The 21,679-nt window shown below is 39.4% G+C and overlaps 1 protein-coding gene across 2 annotated transcripts in view; it reads right to left on the reverse strand.

Moving 5' to 3' along the window:
- Window positions 1-2,639: 2,639 nt before the first annotated feature.
- The window catches only part of EDAR (ectodysplasin A receptor), a 71,956-nt gene continuing 52,916 nt past the window's right edge, over window positions 2,640-21,679 (reverse strand). Inside the window, exons 5-12 of one of the 2 annotated variants that reach the window (XM_058825727.1) lie at window positions 21,124-21,209; window positions 12,123-12,209; window positions 10,865-10,990; window positions 10,656-10,730; window positions 10,279-10,351; window positions 9,404-9,563; window positions 6,562-6,622; window positions 2,640-5,169 (exon numbers count right to left, since the gene is read on the reverse strand). In XM_058825727.1, the coding sequence (XP_058681710.1) occupies window positions 4,850-5,169; window positions 6,562-6,622; window positions 9,404-9,563; window positions 10,279-10,351; window positions 10,656-10,730; window positions 10,865-10,990; window positions 12,123-12,209; window positions 21,124-21,209 (988 nt within the window). In that variant the 3' untranslated portion in view covers window positions 2,640-4,849. Of the gene's footprint in view, window positions 5,170-6,561; window positions 6,623-9,403; window positions 9,564-10,278; window positions 10,352-10,655; window positions 10,731-10,864; window positions 10,994-12,122; window positions 12,210-21,123; window positions 21,210-21,679 lie in introns of both variants that reach the window. The other variant, XM_058825726.1, reaches the window with a different exon arrangement.

Below are 21,679 nucleotides of genomic sequence, written 5' to 3' on the forward strand. Positions count from 1 at the left end.
GAGATAGCTTTGAACAAAATCACGTTCTGTTTGCTTGCTTTTAGGTACTTATTTTTTTGAACCATCCCAAATTGAAATGTAACAAGACATAACAAGATATTCTGATCTCTAAAGTCACACTGAGAGAATTAACTGGGGAAAAGGGATCTGAGAAGCTATATATATTTTTCCCAGAAACCAGTTCTCTTTGTGCCCATTACTCAAGCATATTTAGACTGGACCCAAGGAATATCCCCCTGAATATAGCATGTCTCTCTGATCACTGCAGCTTATTGGTAAGTAATTGCTCTGATAGATGTACCCAAGCTAGGGCTGCAAATTCAGTGGCCAGGATACTCCTAACAATAATTGAAAGGTCAGCACAAAAACCATTCCTACTAATAAGTTTACTTTAAGATCATCTTCAGCTCCATAAAATGGCATCCTTAGTACACTTAATTATAGAGAAAAAAATAAGTAAAAATAATCTTTCCAGCCTCAGGCAGAAAAAAAGTATAATACAGTAGAGTTTCAAACAGGAGCATAATATCCCACCCACACATCAGCTTTTTGGAAAAGTAGCAGGCTTTTGAAGAAGGTTAGAGATAACTAATGTTGCCAGACTGGGTTTTTGCTTCAGAAGAAGCAATATTCTAGTGTGTGGATTCAAGAGTTATTTATATAAGAAATGCAATTAAACATGTTTTCTCAGTTTATGATCCTTTGAAGCCACAAAGTAGCAATTGGATGTCTGCTTGATTTGTCCTCCTCCCTGCTGAAGTGAAAAAATGTGAGGAGGATTTCTTTTCACAGCAGTCTTGCATACCAAGGCTGAATTTCAGAAGCTGAACTCTGTTTCCTTCCTGATTCACTTGTCTTTCTACTAAAGTCTTCAGCACTACCTTCTCCTGATTTTTTGTTTACTTCTATGTGGTAGATTAAGTTGGAAAATTCCTGAATTGTCTTGCTATTATACAAGCTTGTTATTATAGCAGCCCCAATTATTTTTAAAAAATTAACAAAAATAAAAATTTAAAAAAAATAAAGCAGATGAGCAAATGAGATGCCTCTGTGTGCCCTGTGTAACAGCTAATCACTGATGCCTTCTGCAGCAGTGCATGCAAAGGTTTTTTACCATTCTTCCCTAAGTATTCAGACAGTCTGGATGCGCAGAAGAGTGGCAAAAAGGAATCAACATTTTTCTGTCCTTGAAGAGTAGTTGATAGTGATAAATTAATGCCTGAGGTAGCCAGTGCTATGCATTATAAATCACATCACAATAAATAATCAAAAGCACTTATTTGGATGTGGGGATAGAATATATATGCAGTATTGTGCATCTAGAACTAGATATAGCCTGAGACAGTCCATTCTTGCCCTGTTTATATTAATAGATTTAGTGAAATGTGCACTAGGAAGCATCTCCCATATATAATGAGGGCATGGGCTCAATTTTTCTTTTTTATTATCAAAACAAGTATAGAGCTTGCTTGCAGAAGAGTGACTTCTGAATACAGGAATCATTGAGGTACCTATGGGTAATGATTTTCACCTGCAACAGTAGGAATTTTTCTCTTAATTGCACCTTCCCTAATGGAAAGAAGAATTGCTGAAGTGTCTGAAGCTTAGAGTTTGACAGGGAGAAATGGAACTGGCATGCCTTTTCAGTTTATAATCCAACCCATACTTCTGGGCATTTATGCATATTATTCTTTGTTCATGAATAATGTGAATATTTAATTATCCCAAATTATAGCATACAAAGGCATTCAGCTGTTGTTGCTTTATACTGCAAAGCTGGGACCTACCCTTTCCTGCCCAGCTCACCTCTCTTTATTTATGTCATCAGTCTGGGACCATCAGATACTGAACACTGTGTAGAGGACAGTCCCTGATTGCAACCAGAAATCAGAAAGTCTGCAAAGCCCAGCAAGTTTCTCTAAGGAAAAAAACTGGGACAACATTGGTCAGGCTAGGAAGCTGGGATAAGGTGAGGAAAGTCTTACAAGGTAGTAAGTAGTTCAGTCTGGGGGAAATTCAGCTTGGGGCTCTGTTGTTTTTTTTTTGTTGTTGTTTTTTTTTGTTTTTGCTTTTGTTTTTGCTTTTGGTTTTGTTTTTTTTTTTTTTTTTTACAGAAGCTTGCCATTCTTCTGGTGGTCCCACCTGTGCAGGCTAAGACTGCAGAACACAATTATCCTGTCATGAAATGAAAGCATCCAGTTAAGATTTCTGGTAATGTTGTGAAGTAGTGCTAATTTAGAAATGCAGAATGAAGACATGGTAATGAGGGTACTGTTACTGTGACATTACTCACCAGTCTCAGAGTCTGCAGAGTTCTCAGTACACAGATAAAAACGTACAGATTCTATGAAGAATGGCAAGGGGCTTGGCATTTTCACATTACCTTCAAGGTGAAATACTGAATACAAATTCTCTTGACAAAATGGTTTCTGCTTCCCAAGTGATGTAGAGAATCAGTATCCTACAGGAATGCAAAGATTGCTCCATGTGTGTTAACAAGACACTCCCATACCACAGGAATGTGCCTGCCAGCCCTTGGCTAACCTATTTAATGACAGATTTATAAGGCAATGTGCTATTTAATCAAAGAAATGGCAATACAACTGTGTTTGACCTCTTTCTTTTATTAGTATATTTTATGTTCATATTTTACAATGTAATAAGTTATATATACAGCATTAAACAAAGTTATTAGAAAGTAAGCTTTGGCAAGACCTACAGGATTCCTTTTTCAATCCTGTACATCTCTTGTATAACAATAAAAATACTGTGTACTAAATAAAATAATGTTAAATAGTCTGTGTTTGCATTGGCACCATCAGTTTCAAAACCCTAACTTTTCATGGCCCAATAAACATAAAAAGAAGATTCCTCTATCTTCTTTGTCTTCCTTTTAACAAATATGTGATGTGTTGTTGTAAATGGTGTATAAAACATAGGAGGCAGTCCACTGAATAACACTGCAGTTACACTGGCACAAGAAAAAATGACTTTTGATGCTTAGGTTTTTTTTCCCTTCCTTCCTTTCTTTCTTTCTTTCTTTCACTTTTGTTTCTTTTTAATTCTAGTAGCAATAGTAAAACCTGCAAATTCACGGTCTTGAGAATGATGTTGAAGATTGCTGAACTGTAAACATATCTAGAAATCTTATTGAAGCCTGTTGAAATCAGTATGAATTTGTCATTGATTTTAAGACAAGAATTTCACACCTAAATTCAACATCAATCAGCTAGTTAAATTTCAAATAAGTGCAGCTTGCTGCATCATTGAAAGAAGAGTTAAAATCTTACCAAATTTGGCATATGCAGATTAATGAAGAGTGTGTTATGATATCAAAGAAAGGGTGGAAAAAGAATAACGAGAGGGATAGGTTTTATGTTGCAGTATTTACTTCCCTGATATACAAATCAAGTGCTGAAACAATACTAAATATAGATGTTAAAGGGTGATGATAAATGTTTTGCACAATTATGATACTATCATAAATAAGATCTAGTTACTAAGTGATGGAATTCTGGTTGTTAAATTCTGGGTAATAGTAAATATTTTTAATAGCATTTTGTTCAGTCATGCATTTTGGAATTTAAGTAACTTTTGTAATTGACACATCTCTTAATTTAGTGGTTACATTTGGTGAAATCCATCATCACTATTTTGGCTACAAATTAGGCAAATAGGTTTGGTAGAAGACACTGACCTGTGGTCTGAATGAATTTTAGATAAATTTTAATTGTGAAAATCAGACATTAGTTAAAAGAAAACCAAATTAGGTCAAATTTTGTACTTCACAAACTCACAGTAATGCATTACCTTCCAGATGAGTTTAATGTCACTGGTGGATTCTGTGCTCATGGTCTAGGCTTACAAGAGTATAGCATTAAAAACACTTTTTCCTCCGCATCTCAAGGGTCACTAAAGAAATCCACTCTTTTTGCTCTTTGTGTCACATGTGCATCACTGTTGTCTGGAATTCCTCTGGCTTGAATATAATTTGATATATAGATGTCATCATTGGAAAAGTATATCTTAATGGTAGTGGACAATCTGGTTTTGGTTTTGCTTTTTTCTTAACAGTAAAGAAGATTTTGCTCTCCACTTGCAAGGAGTAACTGCCCACTTTTACTGCCCACTTGCTAACCAGCCTGTCCTCAGCAAGTCAGCTACTTGAATTTATAATTTCTGAAATGTCAGAATGGACCAAGAGTGCATTAATGTGCATTATGTAGATTGTTTTGAAGCACTTCAATCTGTAAATTATGGTGACTCTTTTTCCATGTAGCATAGTTAGTCAATCTGAGGACTGTGCATATGCACCTATGCACATAATGCACATAATTCTAGATTCAACAAACCCATAGTAAGTGTAGAAAATGGAACTGGTTGGGGCAGATAGAAATGTATGTGCCTAATGTGTATTAATTGATACTGTAGGTGTGGTACTGCTTCTGACTGTAACTGTTAAACCATTGAACCATTGAACGAAGCCCTAAGAGCCCTAATAGTTCTCTTTTCAGAGAACTATTCAATGCCTTTCCTGAAGGGTTATTTGCCCTCCCACTCATACACAGACTGAAAAATGGATGTTTGTGTCTCTGCTTATTATCAGCAACTTTTTAACACGATCATTTTGTTTCATGACATGTTTCATGCCAAGCTTCTTGGGAAATTTTTGCTCTCGATTTGGTGGATGTGTTACTTCACTTTTAGAAGTCAAAGAGAAGAACTTCCCATTGGCTATGGTGAGCAATTGTGTAGGAAAAGCATCAATGGTCTTTAGTCCAAAGTCTTTGATGCAGTGCTTACTGGAATCACACTTCTGATGTGGAGGTGCAGGCCCCAGGCAGGCGTGTCAGGACGTCCCTGCTGGTTCAGGAGCCGGCATTGCTTGTGCCCACTCCAGAATGTCTGCACACAAGGATTCCACGGCATCCAGCCGCTCGATCTGCACCAGTTTGGTGAGCAGCTCTGGGATGCTGTAGCCCGCCGTGCTGATGCGGTCGAAGAGCTGCATGCCGTCCGTCATGCCGCCAATCTCGTCCCGCTTCAGCCCAAAGCTCTCGGCCAGGTGACGCCACGTCTTCACTATGGCCTTCTCCGTGTTGTAGGTGGAGCTCAGCATTCGGCTGGTCTTCTCCAGGCAGTCAAATGGCAGCTCTGTAGGGCTCAGACCTGCAAAGGGATGGGGAGATTGTCAGGTGCCTCTGGGTACAAGTCTTGACATTTATTAAAGTACAACAGATTACACTGTTAGCAATGAATACGGCTAAAATCTATAAGTGATAGTACATGATTATGTCTAGGTCCAAAGTTACTATTGCATATTGCCAAATTAATTCTTCATAATGACAGTAGAACATCATAATTAGGGTAAAAAGCTGCCTGGAAAAGAAGTCACAGACAGGTTGTATGAATTCCCATGGCTCTGCCCTTTCCTTCAACAATTTACTAGCTGTTAGAAAAAGTATATTGCAACTATGTCCCTAGTGAGCAGCCCCATTAATAAACTCCTACACGTCAGGCTCAGTGTTTGAGCTCCAGAGACAGCTTTGACCCTTCCCTGAGACTGTCACCAGCAGCTGCTGAAACATATTTGTAATTGAAAGTGGTCCTCGTAGGAAAGTGAGAAGAGAGGTGAAGCAATGATGCCAGATGCAAGCATAAACATCCCTGCAAGTGCTGAACTGTCATTACTATTGTGAATCTCTAGGGAGGATTTAACATTCATCCTGTGGGGAAAAGGCTATTTTCTCCTGGACATATTTTCTATGTATTCATGTTCAGAAAACAGAGGAGAGAACCAGCTACAGCATTTTTCCCAAACCAGACTTTTGCTTCTGTAGTTTTCCTGCTTCTTACCCATCAGAAATAATCTGATGGAAGACAGAGCTCCCTGAATTACAGCATACTCATAAATGTGCACACAAAGTGTGTGTGTGTGTGTGTGCGTGTGTGTGTGTGTAAAGTAAATGCAGTCGCAGCTCCTGTTCTGCAGGGAACTTAATTTATATATCCGGCTAGAACAGTTCAGGTAGTCAAGTGCTAAGCAGAGTCAAAACACTTACAGCCTGGAAACTCCACATTTTGTTGTGAGATGTGGGACAGAATTTAGAGAAGCAGAGTAGGTTGAGATTTGTGTCTTACCCTCAATCCTGACCTTCCCCAAATCACACTTTCATATTTGTAACTTTTTAAAATCTGTTATCTAAAGAAATAAGACCTCAGGTTTCCTCTAGATGGGGAATGCAAAACTGCTTCCCTCATCTTGGTCTGCTTGTGTGTCCCAGCACAGCCCACCCCAACTCTTGCTGCTCTCCACAGGAAGGCCGGCCATGCACATGCCCGGAGAGAAGCCGTGGCCTGCTCCAGCCCAAGGCCAGCCTGGGCAGCTCTGGGGTCAGGGCTGACCACAGGGCTCCTGGCAAGTGAATACAAATCTGCCTACAGAGGGACCTCCCTGGTTTGGGACTATTTTCCATAGATAGCCAGAAGCCTTTCTTACTTTATAGCAAATGCTCATGATCTGATTGCACATTTTAACACAGGCACAAATTGTTCACTCACCTTCTGCAACGTCACATACGTTAGCATACACGTCAAGTATCTTTTTCCTTCGACTTTGAATCTAAATGAGAAGAGATTTATATCATTAATTATTCAGTTACAAGATTAAACAATTAGCAGACAGCAGTGGAAAGTCTGTGGGACCTCTCCATTTCATGGGGCTATCACACAGTGTCCTCAAAGGTCCTTTTCTAAGACTCAAAGAAAATGACACAGCAATTATTCCATGAAGCATAAACATATTTCTGATTTCACTTGCCACTGCTAGAGATCTTTCATCTCAACTTCTAGACTTTTTTTGAGAGCCAGTACCTTTCTGCTCCAACTCCTGAGAATGAGGATAATTCTTGTACCATACATACAATGAAGAATGTAGGAATGCCTAGGTAAACCAGGTCAGGACTGGAATTAAATTCAGACTGAAATTGCCTTCTTCCAACAATCTAAAAGGACTGTAGAGGAGGGGCTCTTCCTTTCTGTCTCTTGATGTAGACCTGCTTAGTGCATTACTAATTAACTGAAATATTTTACAGATAGATTAAGAAAAAAAAAGTGACGTTTTAGAGAGGAAAAATCTGACGTCCAGGGGGATCTAGTCATTTTTGACAAGAAAGAAACAAGACTGAAAATCTGACATTTTTCAAGCTAAAAATGGACACTTTAATATAGTTTCATTTAGCAAAATATTCTCAAGTTTTGGCTTTGGATTCGATGTGGAGTGAAAACAAATGTCAAAATGTCATGAGCTCTCAGGGACTGAAATTTTCTTCCCTGAGCCAGCTCTCATTAGAAAAGCTGAAAAGCTGTCTTTTTGACAGGACTCTAGCATTATCTCCACAAATTTGTCACTTTTCACTGTGAACGAGGCTTGAATAAGAGCTCTGCTTTCAGCACTTGGTTTTGTGGCAAGATTTCCCTCACTTTATTTGGGCAGTGAGGGGCGAGGTGCATCAGTGACGTGGATTGATGGAATTGCAGCTGGAGAGCGCAGAGTGGCCGCTCCAGCTGGAGCGCGCCTGGCGGCGCAGTGCGAGCGCATCGTGCCACGGGGAAACGCAGTGCGGGCACCGAGTGTCCTTCACCCCTTCCTCCTGCAACTTCCCTGTGCTCAGTCAGTTGTGTTGCCACTGTAGGCTTGGATCACCTGTTTCAGAACCTTGAACCTGGGAAATTTAATGGGGTTTATTAAAACCCCTCCTAAGAAAACTATTGGGTGCTTATTTTCATTCTCCCTCCAGTTCTAGGGTAAAGAAGCAGGTTGAGTAATTCCTTGAAGAATTATGCAAGATGCTCTTTTTACCACAGCCAGATGATGGTGGGGGGTTTAAAACTTAAGCTGAAAGCAAACAGGAAATGTTTAGCCTGATGATCCTCTGTGTGGCTGCACATTGCAAATGGGCTTTTGTATAACTAGGAAAAAGACTTGGCTAATAGCAAGCCTCTAATTTTCTTTATCCCTAAGTGCTCTGAGTACTCTTTCCTGTGCTAGTAACTTAATTCCCAATCTGAAGAAAATTATTGCTTTTCTAACTTCTGGCAACCAGCTTAATTGTGACATCTTAGGTATGGAGTGGAGAATCTTGATGCAATCTGCTCTTTCATTGAAAAGTCTGTCTTCAGCCTTGTCAGCAGTCTTTAGTCCATGAGGATGTGTTAGAACAAGTCTGGAAGAAGTAGTCCATGCTTTAGGTGCACTTATGAGTTATCTATATAAATTACTGTGGAGAATGTATCTATGATGTAGGGTCTTTTGAAGGTAACCTGCTTCTTATGGAATATTCTGATTTCATGACTACCCAAGGTGTATTATCCTATTTCAAGCCAGTGCTTACAGAAGTATCATAAAGTTGGATATTTAGAGAGACCTCAAAAACCCAAACTTTAAAGTGTGAGCATTGAAATAGTAAGTTATTTTCAGATGGCCATAAATATCTACAACTACAAAACCGTTTAACTTGTGTTGAGATTTTGTGTGTCTGATCTCAGCTGAAAAGTGGTGTGTTTTAGAAATTTTGAGCTGATTCTCCCAACAATTTAAAACACGCAAATATTAAAAGGTGCATTTTCAAACCTATTTTTTTCTTAAACCAGATTTGATATCTGATATTAATGATGTGATTTGGACCTAGCTGTAGCCATTTTAAAATAAATTAGAAATACTAAAAGATCAGAGCAGACACCTTCTTTTTAAGGGTAGTTGGATGTTAACACAAACTGAAAGGTTGTGTGGGTGAGGTGTGGCCTTAACTGTGCCTTAAAATACTCCAAGTAAGATAAAAAGCCCTGAGCAGGACATGCTCAGCAGGAAGAAGCAAAGGCCTTCCACAACAAAACAGTGGATTACAGTGTCCTTCAGAGCACAGGAATCACCTTCAAACTATGTGTTTGTTTTTCAAAATTCCACATGGAAACCAAGCACAACACCAGATATCATTGAGAAATCTCTGCTGTGGAAATACCAATGCAGCTGGGTCAAGGTACTCAGATGTTCTGCTGTCAGCCAAATCCAGCCTGCTTCATTATTTTATTTTCTTAGCATTAGCTATGACAGGGGATTGCTGTTATATGGGTCTTTTCTTTCTTGAAACTATAAAATATAACACTCAAAAAAGCAAATTAATTAGTCTTGTAGAAACATTTATTTCTATCCCTGAACACTACACATATACATATATGTCATTATGCAAAGGAGATTCTATAACAAATTTATCTGGAGAAGCTCTTGTAAATCAGTCTGATCTACCCTACTGTGCATTTTGGGGGGTTGATAGTTCATACATTTTTTTTCTTTAAAAAAAAGTAGAAAAAGGCTCTCAATTTTTAAATCTCAAGGTACACTTACCCCAGTTGATTTATTGCTTGTAGAAGATTTATCTCTGGCCAAATGCACTAAAGATAACAAGCATCTCTCTGGAGTCCCTTGCTTGTCAACTGCAGCTTCTTCATCACTATCCATACTCCGGCTTAAGAGTCGCTCATTCTCAGAAGATGCATCATTTTCACTGGAAAATGAAGGATATGGTTATCTTAGTGAAGCCCCTCATGGGTTGACTCCAGTCATCCTCTTTTTGCCTCCTGAGACTAATGAAATAAAAGTGTTTTCCATGTTTAAAATGCCTTTCCTCTGAAATCCTGTGACTGTAAAGGCCTTCACCAGCCCAGTGTGTACGTGCAACGCCCACCAAGCCACACAGTCACAGTAGCTTGCAAGAATCCTTTCACAGAGGGATTTTCCAATGAGGACACTGTTTAGCCCACCCTAATAATGTTACCCAGGCTGGGCAGAGATAAGATGAGGAAAACTCCCACAGCATGCCATGCAGATGATGCTAGGGACAAGGTTTCCTTAAGGCCTGCAGCAGCTATTTTTACTCTTCCTGCCTAGAAGGGAAGGGGAAGCTCAGTAAGGCCATGTGGGTGAGAGCTGAACTCAGGCCCCAGAAATTAACCTCTCAAAAGAGGAGATGGAGGCCAAAGAGCTGATGAATTGGTCATAGAGGGAATGGGGAGGACACAGGTGTCTCTTCATGACGTCTGTTATCATCTCTTAGAAACCAGTGGGGAAGAGCCCACTAAGGCATCTGGTCTTTGCCCTGCTGCAGCAACTTGCCAGCATACCATCAAATTTGTTTATGCGTTCCACTGTACCAGGATGAATGATGACCATGTGCCTCCCCCATTTCAGTGAAACTGGCAATATATTTATCTTTTACCCACCTTTTGACAGCCTTAGCTGGAGTTGCTGTAAGTTTTTCAAACTCTTCTTTCTCAGAGAATATCACAACATTATCTGTAGAACAACAATTAGAGAAGTTTAAATTGGCAATAAGTTTCCAAACCAGTGCTTTGTGTCAGGAGTTAGTTCTGCTGGCAACCCTACTGACAAAATAAATCTCTCTGCTCTACTTTTAATTGCTATCAGAGGATTAAGTGACATTCTGGAAGCACAAAAAACTAGTATAGGCAATTCTTCAGTAAACTGATGAGGGTTTTACATACTCCAAAGGAGAAACTGTAATTAAGAGAAAAGTATTAGGAATATTTAAGCCCAGTGTTGTCTTGGATAGAAAAAGCAAAACTAAAACAACTTGTACCTTGCACTTCTTTCTTCTCTTCTTGAGTGTTAGCCTGAGCTTCGACGTTTTTTACTGAGTGGCTCTTGCAACAGGCTAGAATATACAAATATAACACTAATTATTCTCAGATTAATTCTAAAATAGAATTTAGAATATTCTAATAGAATAGAATATTCTAAATTCTAAAATAGCATTTGCAACTAAAATTTTACCTGCTGAACAATTACCTTGAGCAGATGGCTTTGTTTTTACAATGTAAAACATGATGATGAGGACAATGGCAATAGCCATTATGAAGATAGTGGACATAGCAATTATAAGAGCTGTAGCCAGATGTCCTTGTCCTGAAAGATCTGCTGGAATGAAAAAAAATAAATGAAGGGGCAACTCTTAGGATCAGACTAGTTAACAGTTTGTAGTCTGCGCTACACATGGTTTGCATAATTCTCTAGTAGATCTGAGTCTTGGTTACTTGTTAAGCATTGAAAAACTTAGTGTTGTGTCTCAAAGCCAAGTTAAAATTTGTCAAAATTTTGATATTTATGCATAAACCAGTTAGTAGTATTCATTAAGAATATTTGATGGTATGATTTATCAGATACAAAGATGTAGGAAATTGTATTTTAATATGGGAAGCTGTACATAAGTGAGAGCAGAAGCTTTTGTAGCACTGCATTCTTGGAATGACCGTTCACAAGACAAAAGCCAGTAAATATACAAAGGGAGAAAGAGCTAAAATGACTGTTGATAGCTGTGGCTGCCTCAAAAGCTCTAAGTTAAAAGGAGGACACAATGCACATGTAGAAAAATGGATGTTTTTCTAACAGAAACTTAAAAACCAGTATGGCCAAAAGGTGAATTTAAAATAAGCAAGGTGAAAAGATATTCAGAAAGAAAACTTGGATGCAAAAGGCCAGAAGTGAAAAGGTGCGAAAGGATGCAGAAAATTATAGATATGCTAAAAGGCATGAAAGCTTTAATTTCTCTGAAAATGTGATCCTAGCAGTCATGTTTTCAGACAATACCAAGAAGAACAACATTGTCAGTACCTTGTTAACTGCAACTTTTCTATTTTGTCTTCTCAGGTTCAAAAATTTTAAAAGCCAAATAATTGTGCTGGAGAACTGTTTATGTTACTTCAATAAGAGACTGACCATATTTGTGCATGAAGTTGTTTTCACCATTCTAAGCTAAGCTTTGCTGAGGCAGAGTGCTATTTCTGTAAAGCTACAAATAATGGGCTAAATTTATTGCTGGCATCACTGGGTACAGCTCAAATCCTTTTTATGTTCAGCTGACAAACAGCAATGTTGATTAACTGAGAAAAAAAATGAATTGTGAATTATTTCTAATAGCAGTTCTAGAAATCTGGAAATAATGACAATGAAAATAGCAACAGATATTTTCAGTTTGGTTGCACTTTGTTGATGCCCTTTTGAAAGCAAAAAGCTGCTAAATTAACCCTCACAAAAAGTGCATTCTTACCTTTGTGAGCATGCTGGTAAGGTGAGAAAGTGCTTGTGCCAGAGGTGCTTGGGAAAATGGCTGAAATGCCAGAGTTAGAGCCTGCACCTGCAATATAAACAAAAATGCCATAAAATTCCCTTGTTATTTGTCCAGTCAAAGGAATAGGTTGGCTCAAGGAAAGAGAGCCTTTACTTGGCTTGGTTGCATTCCCATTTATTAGCAAAGGACCCAAGAACTACATGCTCTTTGGGCAGTCCGTAATCCCAAAATGTGTTACGGATACACTGAAAGTTGGGTTGCAGACCATGTTTGTGCACACTGCCCAGAAGGAGTGAAAGTCAAACTCCTGAACAGATATGAACTCAGAAGAAAAAGCCAACTGTTACACACAGATTCCCATGTTATGGATCTGTCCTGGGCAGCAGAGAGTTTTTCAGGGTCCAGCTGATTACTCAATTTACAAACAACTCCAGTATTTGCAATGCAGACTGAGACTTAGGTGGTAGATTCCTCAAACTAGTGCATCTCACAAGCAGCCTTCACTAGCAGCATCACTGTAAAGCTGGTATGAAAACCCTCATGACTCCACAGGAAAACCTGGGGAAGGTGACAAATGATGGTGTTGATTGCTTTTCTGTTCCATGGAGGTGTACTGTTCTAAAAGGGAATTTTAGAATTTCCTGTAATGTAACTGGGCAGTATAAGCTTCTTATGAGCTCCTGTCAGTCCAAGTCTATATTCCTGGGAGAGTGAAAATTCATTGAAACAATAAATGAAGAAGTTATAGGAAAACTTCATCCTGTCAGAGGGATGAGATTGTCCAATAGGGGTTTCCAGGTCTAAATTCTACAGTCAAGGTTAAAGTTAGTCTTTCACTTAGTGTCATGCACCAAATTTTCAAAGCATTAAACCAAGTAATAAAATAACATATTTTGACAATAGCAATCAATAGTGCATGTTATTTGGAATAAAGCTGTTTATGGGAATGCTTTTATATAGGTGTTTGCACAGTATTCCAAAACAGAACAAAAATGTGTTGGGAGTAAACGTAATCTTCCTTCTCAAATGAACTTTAGTACCATTGGTTAGTATGTAATGCAGCTACTATCAACAGACCCTGAAAATAATTTTCTGTCTTGGAGGAAGTATGAAATTCCTCCTGCTTTGTATTAGTTGTCTGTGGAAAAAGTCCAGTGATAATTCAATTCAGCAGTCTTAAAGGCAAAAAGCTGTCCCAGTAGTCTGGTAAGGTGTGCACAGCACATGGCTCCACAAGCTGGTTTGACAACTAGAGTAGATGAGAGCTCACTGTGCCCTTCTTTTGACCAAGTAAATATTCAAACAAATCAAATCACCAGGTAAACTTGACAAGAAATCAAGAATGGTCTGGAATGGTCTGAGAAATGTTCTATGATTAAGAACAAAGCAATATGCACATTCTTCAAATGAAGAGAAATGGTTTTTTAAAAAGGAAAAAAAGTACTATCTAAAATGAAACTATCTAAACAAAACATGTCTGCATGTTGTGAATGAAAAATGTTCATCTAAAGAGGCTGCAAAGTATGAGTTGCAGGTGTCTCCAAAAGAAATTTTCTCTAACAATCATAGAACTTCTTTCAAACATCTTTTGTTGGAAGGAAATGGATTAACTCATTATAATTGGTATCTTTTCAAACTGAATAAGGGTTTTCATTAGGTTTTAAATATACTAGTTTATTAATTCAGATGCATTTTGTATTTTGCAAATGAAGGCTAAGACTTATGTAATAAGTCTTGCCCCTGGTCCTTTCTCTGTGACAGATTTCTTTCTAAGAATTAGTTATGGGCTCCAGAAACTGCAGTGCAATAAGACTATCTAGGGATCAGTAAATGAAGCTGCCATCTGCATTTAGTGGATATTAAAGACAGGTAATTTGTAAAATTTTCAGCAATTCTTCACAAAACTGAAGTGAATCATCCTTGGTCACGACCTCTGTGTTTACTCATCGTGGCTGGACAACAGAGGAAATTTAGCAAAAGGCCAGAGCTGTGGCCTGATACTTTCCTTCATGTTCATGCACAGACACCAGGCTTATGTCTATTCTTGCAGCCCCCCTGGCAAATCCAATTACAGCCAATTGGAATCCTGCATGGTCCTTGCAAGCTGCAACAAGTCAACAACAGCTTCTCTGACACTGCCCCTCAGTGAGCACAGGCAAGCTGTGCTGCTTTGTCTGCTGGAGTTCAGCTAACAAGCTTCAGCTCATCTCCCCAAGTGAGTTTTAGCAAACTTGCTTCTCTTTTCTTTCACTTGAAACATGAATGAATTGAAGTATTTCTGCCTAATAATCTTTCATTGTCTTGGTATTGTTAACTTCATGTTTTTCACCCATCTGTGAAAGGAAGCAGAGCCTTTCAAAGTGGGAAGTCAGGCAGCAGCAAGCAGCACAGGAAGGGTAAGGAGGAAGGTCACCACTCTCCATTCAGCATCATCATCACACTTGACCCAGCTGCACCCCACACCAGGGCAGGGTGTGCTGCCCCCACCATGCACACCCTGCACAGCACAGCCCCTCTCCTGTGCTCAGCATGAGAGCCCTCAGCCCCACAGCCCAGGGGCACAATGTCCTCACATGGGAACAGAGCCACCTCCTTTGTTCCCCAGTGCTGGCATGGCAAAGGCAAGGCTGCACTAGACTGTGGTGGCCTTTCACACATGCCTGGGAGGGAGTTAGCTGTTACACATATTTTAAGCCTACTGTCAAATTTAATAATTTGGCATATCCATTATGAGCCAAAGTTTTTCTTTAGATGTGGCTTAGAAGAAAGTGCCAATTCGTGCACCTGCACTACAAGAGGAACCAAAGTGCCACCTTCTGTTGAATTTCAGTTTATATCCCTGTTGCATGAGTAAAAAGAAACTCATAGCTGCTGCTTTTTCCCTGTCAGCACCACACCATGACTGCAATGTCAGTTGTTGCTGTGCACATCCAGTTTTGCATCCCAATCACATTATTAATTCTGCTTCCAATATAGATGACACCTAATCTACAAAGACTTAGATATAGCTCAGGCAGAGGCATCCTGAGGTGTTATAGAACACCATATGGAAGCAACTCTATTTTTTAAATAAAGACTGATGGCTGTAATATAGCTGTGCAAAAGAGTGGTTTATATTCCTAGACACCTGTATGTAATACTGTAGGAATGTGATAAAGAAATAAGGAAAGAAGTTGATCACTGGTGTTTGGTCAACTTTTGCATTATAGATGTTTTTATTCAAAAAAATTGTGATTTAGTTGTAACTTTCTTGGAGTCTAAACAATAAAAAAAATGTTCCATACTTATTGTTTAAAAGAACAATTGAATCTGTGTTCACTTTTGAATGTTTGGGGATTTTAACTCAAAAGATAGCTTTAACTTAAATTACCATGCAACTGCCTTTTGTTCTTTCAAGAAATGCCGGGCAATAAAATACTTTGTTGTTGTTGTTTCAATGAATCTTTCTGCTTTATCCAACAGACTATTCCAGTTGTTCTTGTACCTTGAGACAGAACTTACAGTAAGAAGTAACAAACAAAGCCACCAGATTTATGAGAGGAGGAGGGGGAGAGCACAGGGAAAGGAGGTTGTACCACCACGCCCCCTTGCAAGTGTTTGTGAGGGAATAAAATCTGGTGACCATAGGAGTAGTAGGAGACCATATGTGCCCCTGACATCTGTTGCTGTGGGATCAGCTTACTGCTCCATTCAAAGGACTGCTGCTCACAACCAACAACAGATTTTTGTGAGTCTATTTAATATTTAATAACATGTTATAAAAATCCCCAAATCTGTACATAACAGACTGTCAGAGTGATTATAAAATAAGACACATTTTAAAAACCTGGTGTCTATATGTGTATCTATTTGGTGCTCCTGAGTGCAGCTTGCTTTCTCCTGATGCATCCCTCCTCTCCCAGGCACAGTCCAGTTGTGAATGGCACAGATGGGCTCTGAGTGCCATCACTGAGACTCTTCTATGGGCTGAAGTAGCATAAAGCACACATGCAAATAAGTAACTATCAGCCTGAAATATGAGATGAAAAATAAATTATACTGAGTTGAAATTCAATAAAAGTAGACAGTTTATGGCTGACAAAGTTAAAACTGGATTTTAACTAAACATAATAATAAATAAAAACCTATATATGTAGAAAGCAGGGGTCAGAACTTTTAAATAATCTGTACTCAGGTACTTATGGGAAACGTTGGCTTTCAAACTTAGGAAAACAACATTCCAAATGGAATGCCTGTGCACTTGGAAAGTCATGCAAGCTAAAGCAGCTGGCAAAGCCAACCTGCTTTCTGAGGTGCCTACATATGACTTTAGTAACCAAACATAAACCAGCTCTGAAAATATCACAAATAATAACAGAGAACATATCCTAGGCACTGGAGGATTGCCTGAGTGATCTTTATTTTACAGAATATTATAAGTTACTCTGATATTTTCTGGAGTCACAGGTAGATACTTCAGTTAGGTAGGTAGCAATTACACCAGGAAGAGCATGAAGTAAATTAATTCCTGAGAATTAAACTTCTGAAAATAATGACAGGAAAGTTCCTCCTGACTTTTGTTTTCAGTCTGGTCAATCTCTCTGTAAGTAATCACATCACATAAAAGGAAATATTTTTTTTCTGCTGTGCTTTCTATAATGTCTATAACTATTTTATTTCTCTCTCCTTTTGCCAGGGCAGGAAAGTGATGATGATTATAGGCCACATGGCCTTAATCTGACAATTTATTTGCATCTGTTGAAGTTTTTTTTAGGACTCCCTAGGAGCTGTAATCATTACACAGCACTGAAAAGTCAGAGACAAACATTCCATGAACTCCATGAACTAAGCCTCTGTCCAGGAATTCAGTGTTATCACCCCTTTCTCTATGCAACATGAAGGGGATAATTGCTATTTAAGCTTTGCTGTCATGATTTTAGAGCATTGTAAGGAAGAGAACAGACCTGCCTGGAGCTGGTCTCCCATTTCCCTGGTGTCCTGGTGGCCAGCCCATTGGAATGGGTGGTCCAAGGCTGCAGCTCTGCACATTTTCCAGCTCCTGAGCCCAGTCAGAGCAATCCTGCAGAGACCTCAGTGCCTCCCATGGGCAGGTGATGCTCACTGTGGGAGCTGCAGCTCCAGCACCAGTGAAAACATCAAAGCCCTTGGAGTGGTTTTATTGGGAAGAATTGCACCAGGACCACAAAACCTCCTGAGGGATACCTGAGCTCATCTTTCCCAGCAGCTGAGGACAGCAAAGCCCACATTTTCTCCTCAGATCCCTCCCCTTGGAGGCTGATGGCTGATGCTGGCCAATTTTATCCTAAGGTTAGGCTCCTTCCTAATATGGAGAAATCCTCAGAGAAGAAGAATCAGGCCATACCATCAGTGAATAATAAAGCATGGCCTTCAACATTTCTCCCAGTACACATGTGAATAGCAAATGGGTGTTCAGAGATCAAGAAACTCAAAAAAAGAAAAATATGTTAGTTCCAGATAACAAGCCTATTTGTTTGTAGGCATAATTTGAAACAGAAGGAGAAAAGTTCCTGATGTTGATTGTATTACAAAAGGATAAAACTGGCAAGGAATGGAAATTAGTGATTCAAAGAATGGAACGTTAAAATAAAATTCTCTGAAATAATTATTTTAACTAATAAAGTGGTTTTGGCAATAGGCTTGTTTGTGTTAAGCCTTTCAGTTAAGGAAGCTGAGGTCAGAGTCTTCAGTACATGGGTTTGGATGTGCACCCCTGATTATAGCTCTTCACATGAAACATCAATTGTTAGTCAATTGTTCCATCTCATCTGTTTAGTTATTTTTGAAGTTCTAATGATACAATGATAAAAATAATATTTTCTATTTCTAGATGTCATTTGCTCTCTAATATTTAAAAAATAGCCTGACCACATATATTTTCCTTTATCAATATGCTTCTTCTTTTTTAATTTTCCCAAGCTATCATTGGTAGGTGTGAGACCTAAAAACTGACACAGGCTGTTTATTGTATCTTTTAATATATAAATCCAGCAAAAAAGGTGAGATAAATAGCATGAAATATTTTATGCACATACCCACTTATGAATATATACAGTACATTAAAAAGAAAACCCTCAATCAGTTGCTGAAGTTCTCTAGATCAATAATCTGTGAGAGGAAAAGGATTTGTGTATTTGATACAATTGCGTAATTCTACTTCAAAGTTTGCTCCTAAAGTTAGTGTAGCAGGGTTTGATTTAGTTTTTCTCCAAAGTTTTTGAATTGGAGTGACAAATATCAAAGTTTGAAGAGAGAGTTAATATACATAATTGAGAGTTTCAGCTGCTAAAAGACAAAATCTCTTCCAGCAGTAACTGTACCTCTCTGCAAGAAAAACTCCATATATGGCTAAATCTTCTGTCCCTTGCATATACTTTTACACTGGATAAAAGAAAAAGAAAACCAAAAAAACCACTCTACATAATCAGAGGCCTGAAGTGAGTCGAGTTCCAGAGGTGTTGATGAAAAATCCAGCACCATTAACTGTGGGAAGTCACATCTTAGTGTGGTTTGGTGTTCATTACCTTAATAGTTTGATTTACATGGAAAACCTGCCTCCCTGTCTTTTGCAGTGCTGTTATTTATCACAGAGGTATCAGATCCCCATTTATGCCAGCAAGGGGCATTGATGGCTCATGATCTGCCTGAAGCACAGCTGAAGCTCTCACACCTTTGGCATTTCACACTGTGCTCAGCACGGAAGCTCCTGCACAGAAGCTTGAGGGAGCTGCACGTTGAGAGGCCAGGAATGTGACACAGCTGTTTGACAGTGCACAAGATGGGGCAAACTGGAGACTTTATGGTGATGTTCCCCTTCTTCACAGTAAGAAAAAGCTTTCTGCTACGCAAGGCACACATTGTTATGCTCATGTGTGCCCAGCCCTTTCCCCTATGTGCCTGCTGCCCACAGGCTGCCACTGAAGCCTATTATTCCTCCCAGGCTCCAGAACTGCTGCTCCCATCCTTCAGAGCAGGGAGATTTTCAACACCATAAACTAGTGACATGTGTGCCTCAATTAAACCTCCAGCCTCTGTGAGTCATCTCCCTTCCTCCCCTCTTTTCCATGATATTTTGTGCTATTTATGTCCCAAGTCCTTTGAGAGGGAAAAGAACCCCAACAAGGTGACACAGGCCTATCAAGGAATTTCTTTTTCACTTCCAGCCCTTTTTACACTAGTATTTCCAGATGCTGGGGCATGGGGTGTTCATCTTGTGTCCTTGGCCATTTCAAGTTTGATTGACTGCACAAGAGCTGAAAGATATTTCCTTGGCCTTTGATCAAACCCAAACACTTTTCTGCCAGATGAAATGTGTCATCAGACAAGTTCCCTGAGCAAGTTTCCATGCAGGGGCCCATACCCCTGGACCTGGCCATCTGTAGCACATAGTCCAGGCACTTCCCCAGCAAGGAATGTTTACTGCTAAGGAGAGCCCCACAGTTCCCCCATCCTGTCTGATTGAGTTGTCTCACTTTCACCCTTCTGGTTGTCTTCCTTGTGTGGGTGGGAGTAAGTGACTGGCTGTCTGGGGCTGGACTGTCAACCTTCCTACCCTTGTGCTCCCACTTACCTCTGCACCTCTTTCCTGTATCTCCATTTGGGTCCTCCCTAGCACCCTCACCTCACCTCCTCAACAGATGTTATCTCACCAAAACCACACTCACCCTGCCCTTCACCCACTCCCACTGTCTTGGGCAGAGGGCAATGTCAGGGCTGGGTCAGCCAAGTGGGATGAGCAGCTGTACGACAGGGCAGTACTTGGCATGCAGACAGCTCAGGGAGATGGCCCTGGACTGCTGCTGCTCACCAGGAGCTCTGTGAGGTGCTGATCATCCCCTGGCTCCTCTGAGCTCTTAAACTGTAGGAAGTGGTAGGTATTCATTCCTCTCCTCTTTTAAAGAGCACCAGTGATACACAGTTCAGCATCAGAAGAAAGCAATCGCTATTTATGTACATAAATAAATGCTCTGGGACTTTTAGCCCCTGCTTTCAAATCAAGCAGACAAAATACTGTAATTCCTTTTCATGACAAATGTTACTCTAAAAGAAGAGAACATAGACAGGATTTTGGTTTTAGAGGCATCAAGTTTTACAAGGGAAGTACTCATTTTTTCTGCTTGTTTGGGTTTTTGTTGTTGTTGTTTAGTTTTAAAGCTTTTTGTCCTGATTTTCTCCAGATTCTCTGAGGGGGTGTCAAAGTAATTTGGTCATTCAGAGAGAGCCTCATTTTTTTTCCTTTTCATTTTTTTTCTTTTTCACTTTCTTTTTCTCTTTCTGTGCACCCTAAAGGAGACATCAGTTTTCTGGGGGTTGCCTCTGCAGGACAGAGGTGGTGGTGTGAGCTGTCCCTCTCCCCATGGCATGAGGATGGATAAGCCATTGCTCACACATGGTATGCAAACAAACAGGTGTCACACACATTCATCCATGATTTCCTCAATTAGCAAACTACAGACCCTTTTGTCTGTGAAATTTACAGAACTAATTCTCTTATCAGTTCTGACCACCAGACATCAGTATTAAGCCTTGAATCACTTTGCAGCAAAAGGATATGAAAAGGAGTGAAGCCCTTTTACTCCTACAAATTACAAATCTACAAATTGTCCTATGTTTTTTTTTTCACAGGTGAACTGAACCTCAGTTTAAAAAAATACAGAGACATGGGATTTTCTGGACCTACTGTTTAAATAACCCCAAGAAATCCTGCATGGGATCTCTTAACAGATGCAAACTGGGGAACAAATGAGCAATAGTAGATTCTAAAATAAAATATTCTGATTATTCCTCAAATGATAAGCACTCCCTCTCTTTGTTGGCAAGGCTAGCTGGAAGCAGAAATTGCTTAAATGGAGCTGGGTTTATTGTTTGAACATAATTATAATCACTGAAAATTTCACATTGAGCTTCCAGATGATTTTAAGTCAAAACCAGATGAAGCACACAGAAACAGCAGAACACTTACATTCCTTGGTGTTGGGAGGTGCCAGCAAGCACGAGTAGCAAACCATCCCGTAGATGTTCCGAGGTCTGTTTTCCAGCATGTAGTAACTGCAGAGAAGGGCAAGAAGAGGCAAAACAGTGAAAATTAATATGATATGACTGAACATGGTTCAGCAGCAACCAATTATATGGAGATAAAATCATTTAAAAAAACTTTTATAAGCAATCTGAGGCAAAGATTATTCTTTTTTTTTTCCCCCGAATTGCCTGAATAGACACTGTGTTTCTCTTCTTCCTTTCCTCCTAAAATGTAATTAATCAAACATCTAGACATGACAAGAAGTGGTAACATTGCCTAAAACAACATTAGTCTCCCTGCTGAGTTCAAGCTGCAGTTTAGAGCATGCCCTGAAATAAGATTTTTCAAAGAGAATGCAGTTTTTTGAAGCAGTAATCTTTCAAGCAAGACCACCAGTTGGATATGGTTAGCTAATTTTACTCACAAACACTGTAAGAATAATCCCTGTAATCTTAGAACCAAATCTGAGCCAGATCATAATAAAAAATATAGGAAAAAC

The sequence above is a fragment of the Ammospiza caudacuta genome, chromosome 2 (genome assembly GCF_027887145.1).
Source record: "Ammospiza caudacuta isolate bAmmCau1 chromosome 2, bAmmCau1.pri, whole genome shotgun sequence".
Classification (NCBI taxonomy): Eukaryota; Metazoa; Chordata; class Aves; order Passeriformes; family Passerellidae; genus Ammospiza; species Ammospiza caudacuta.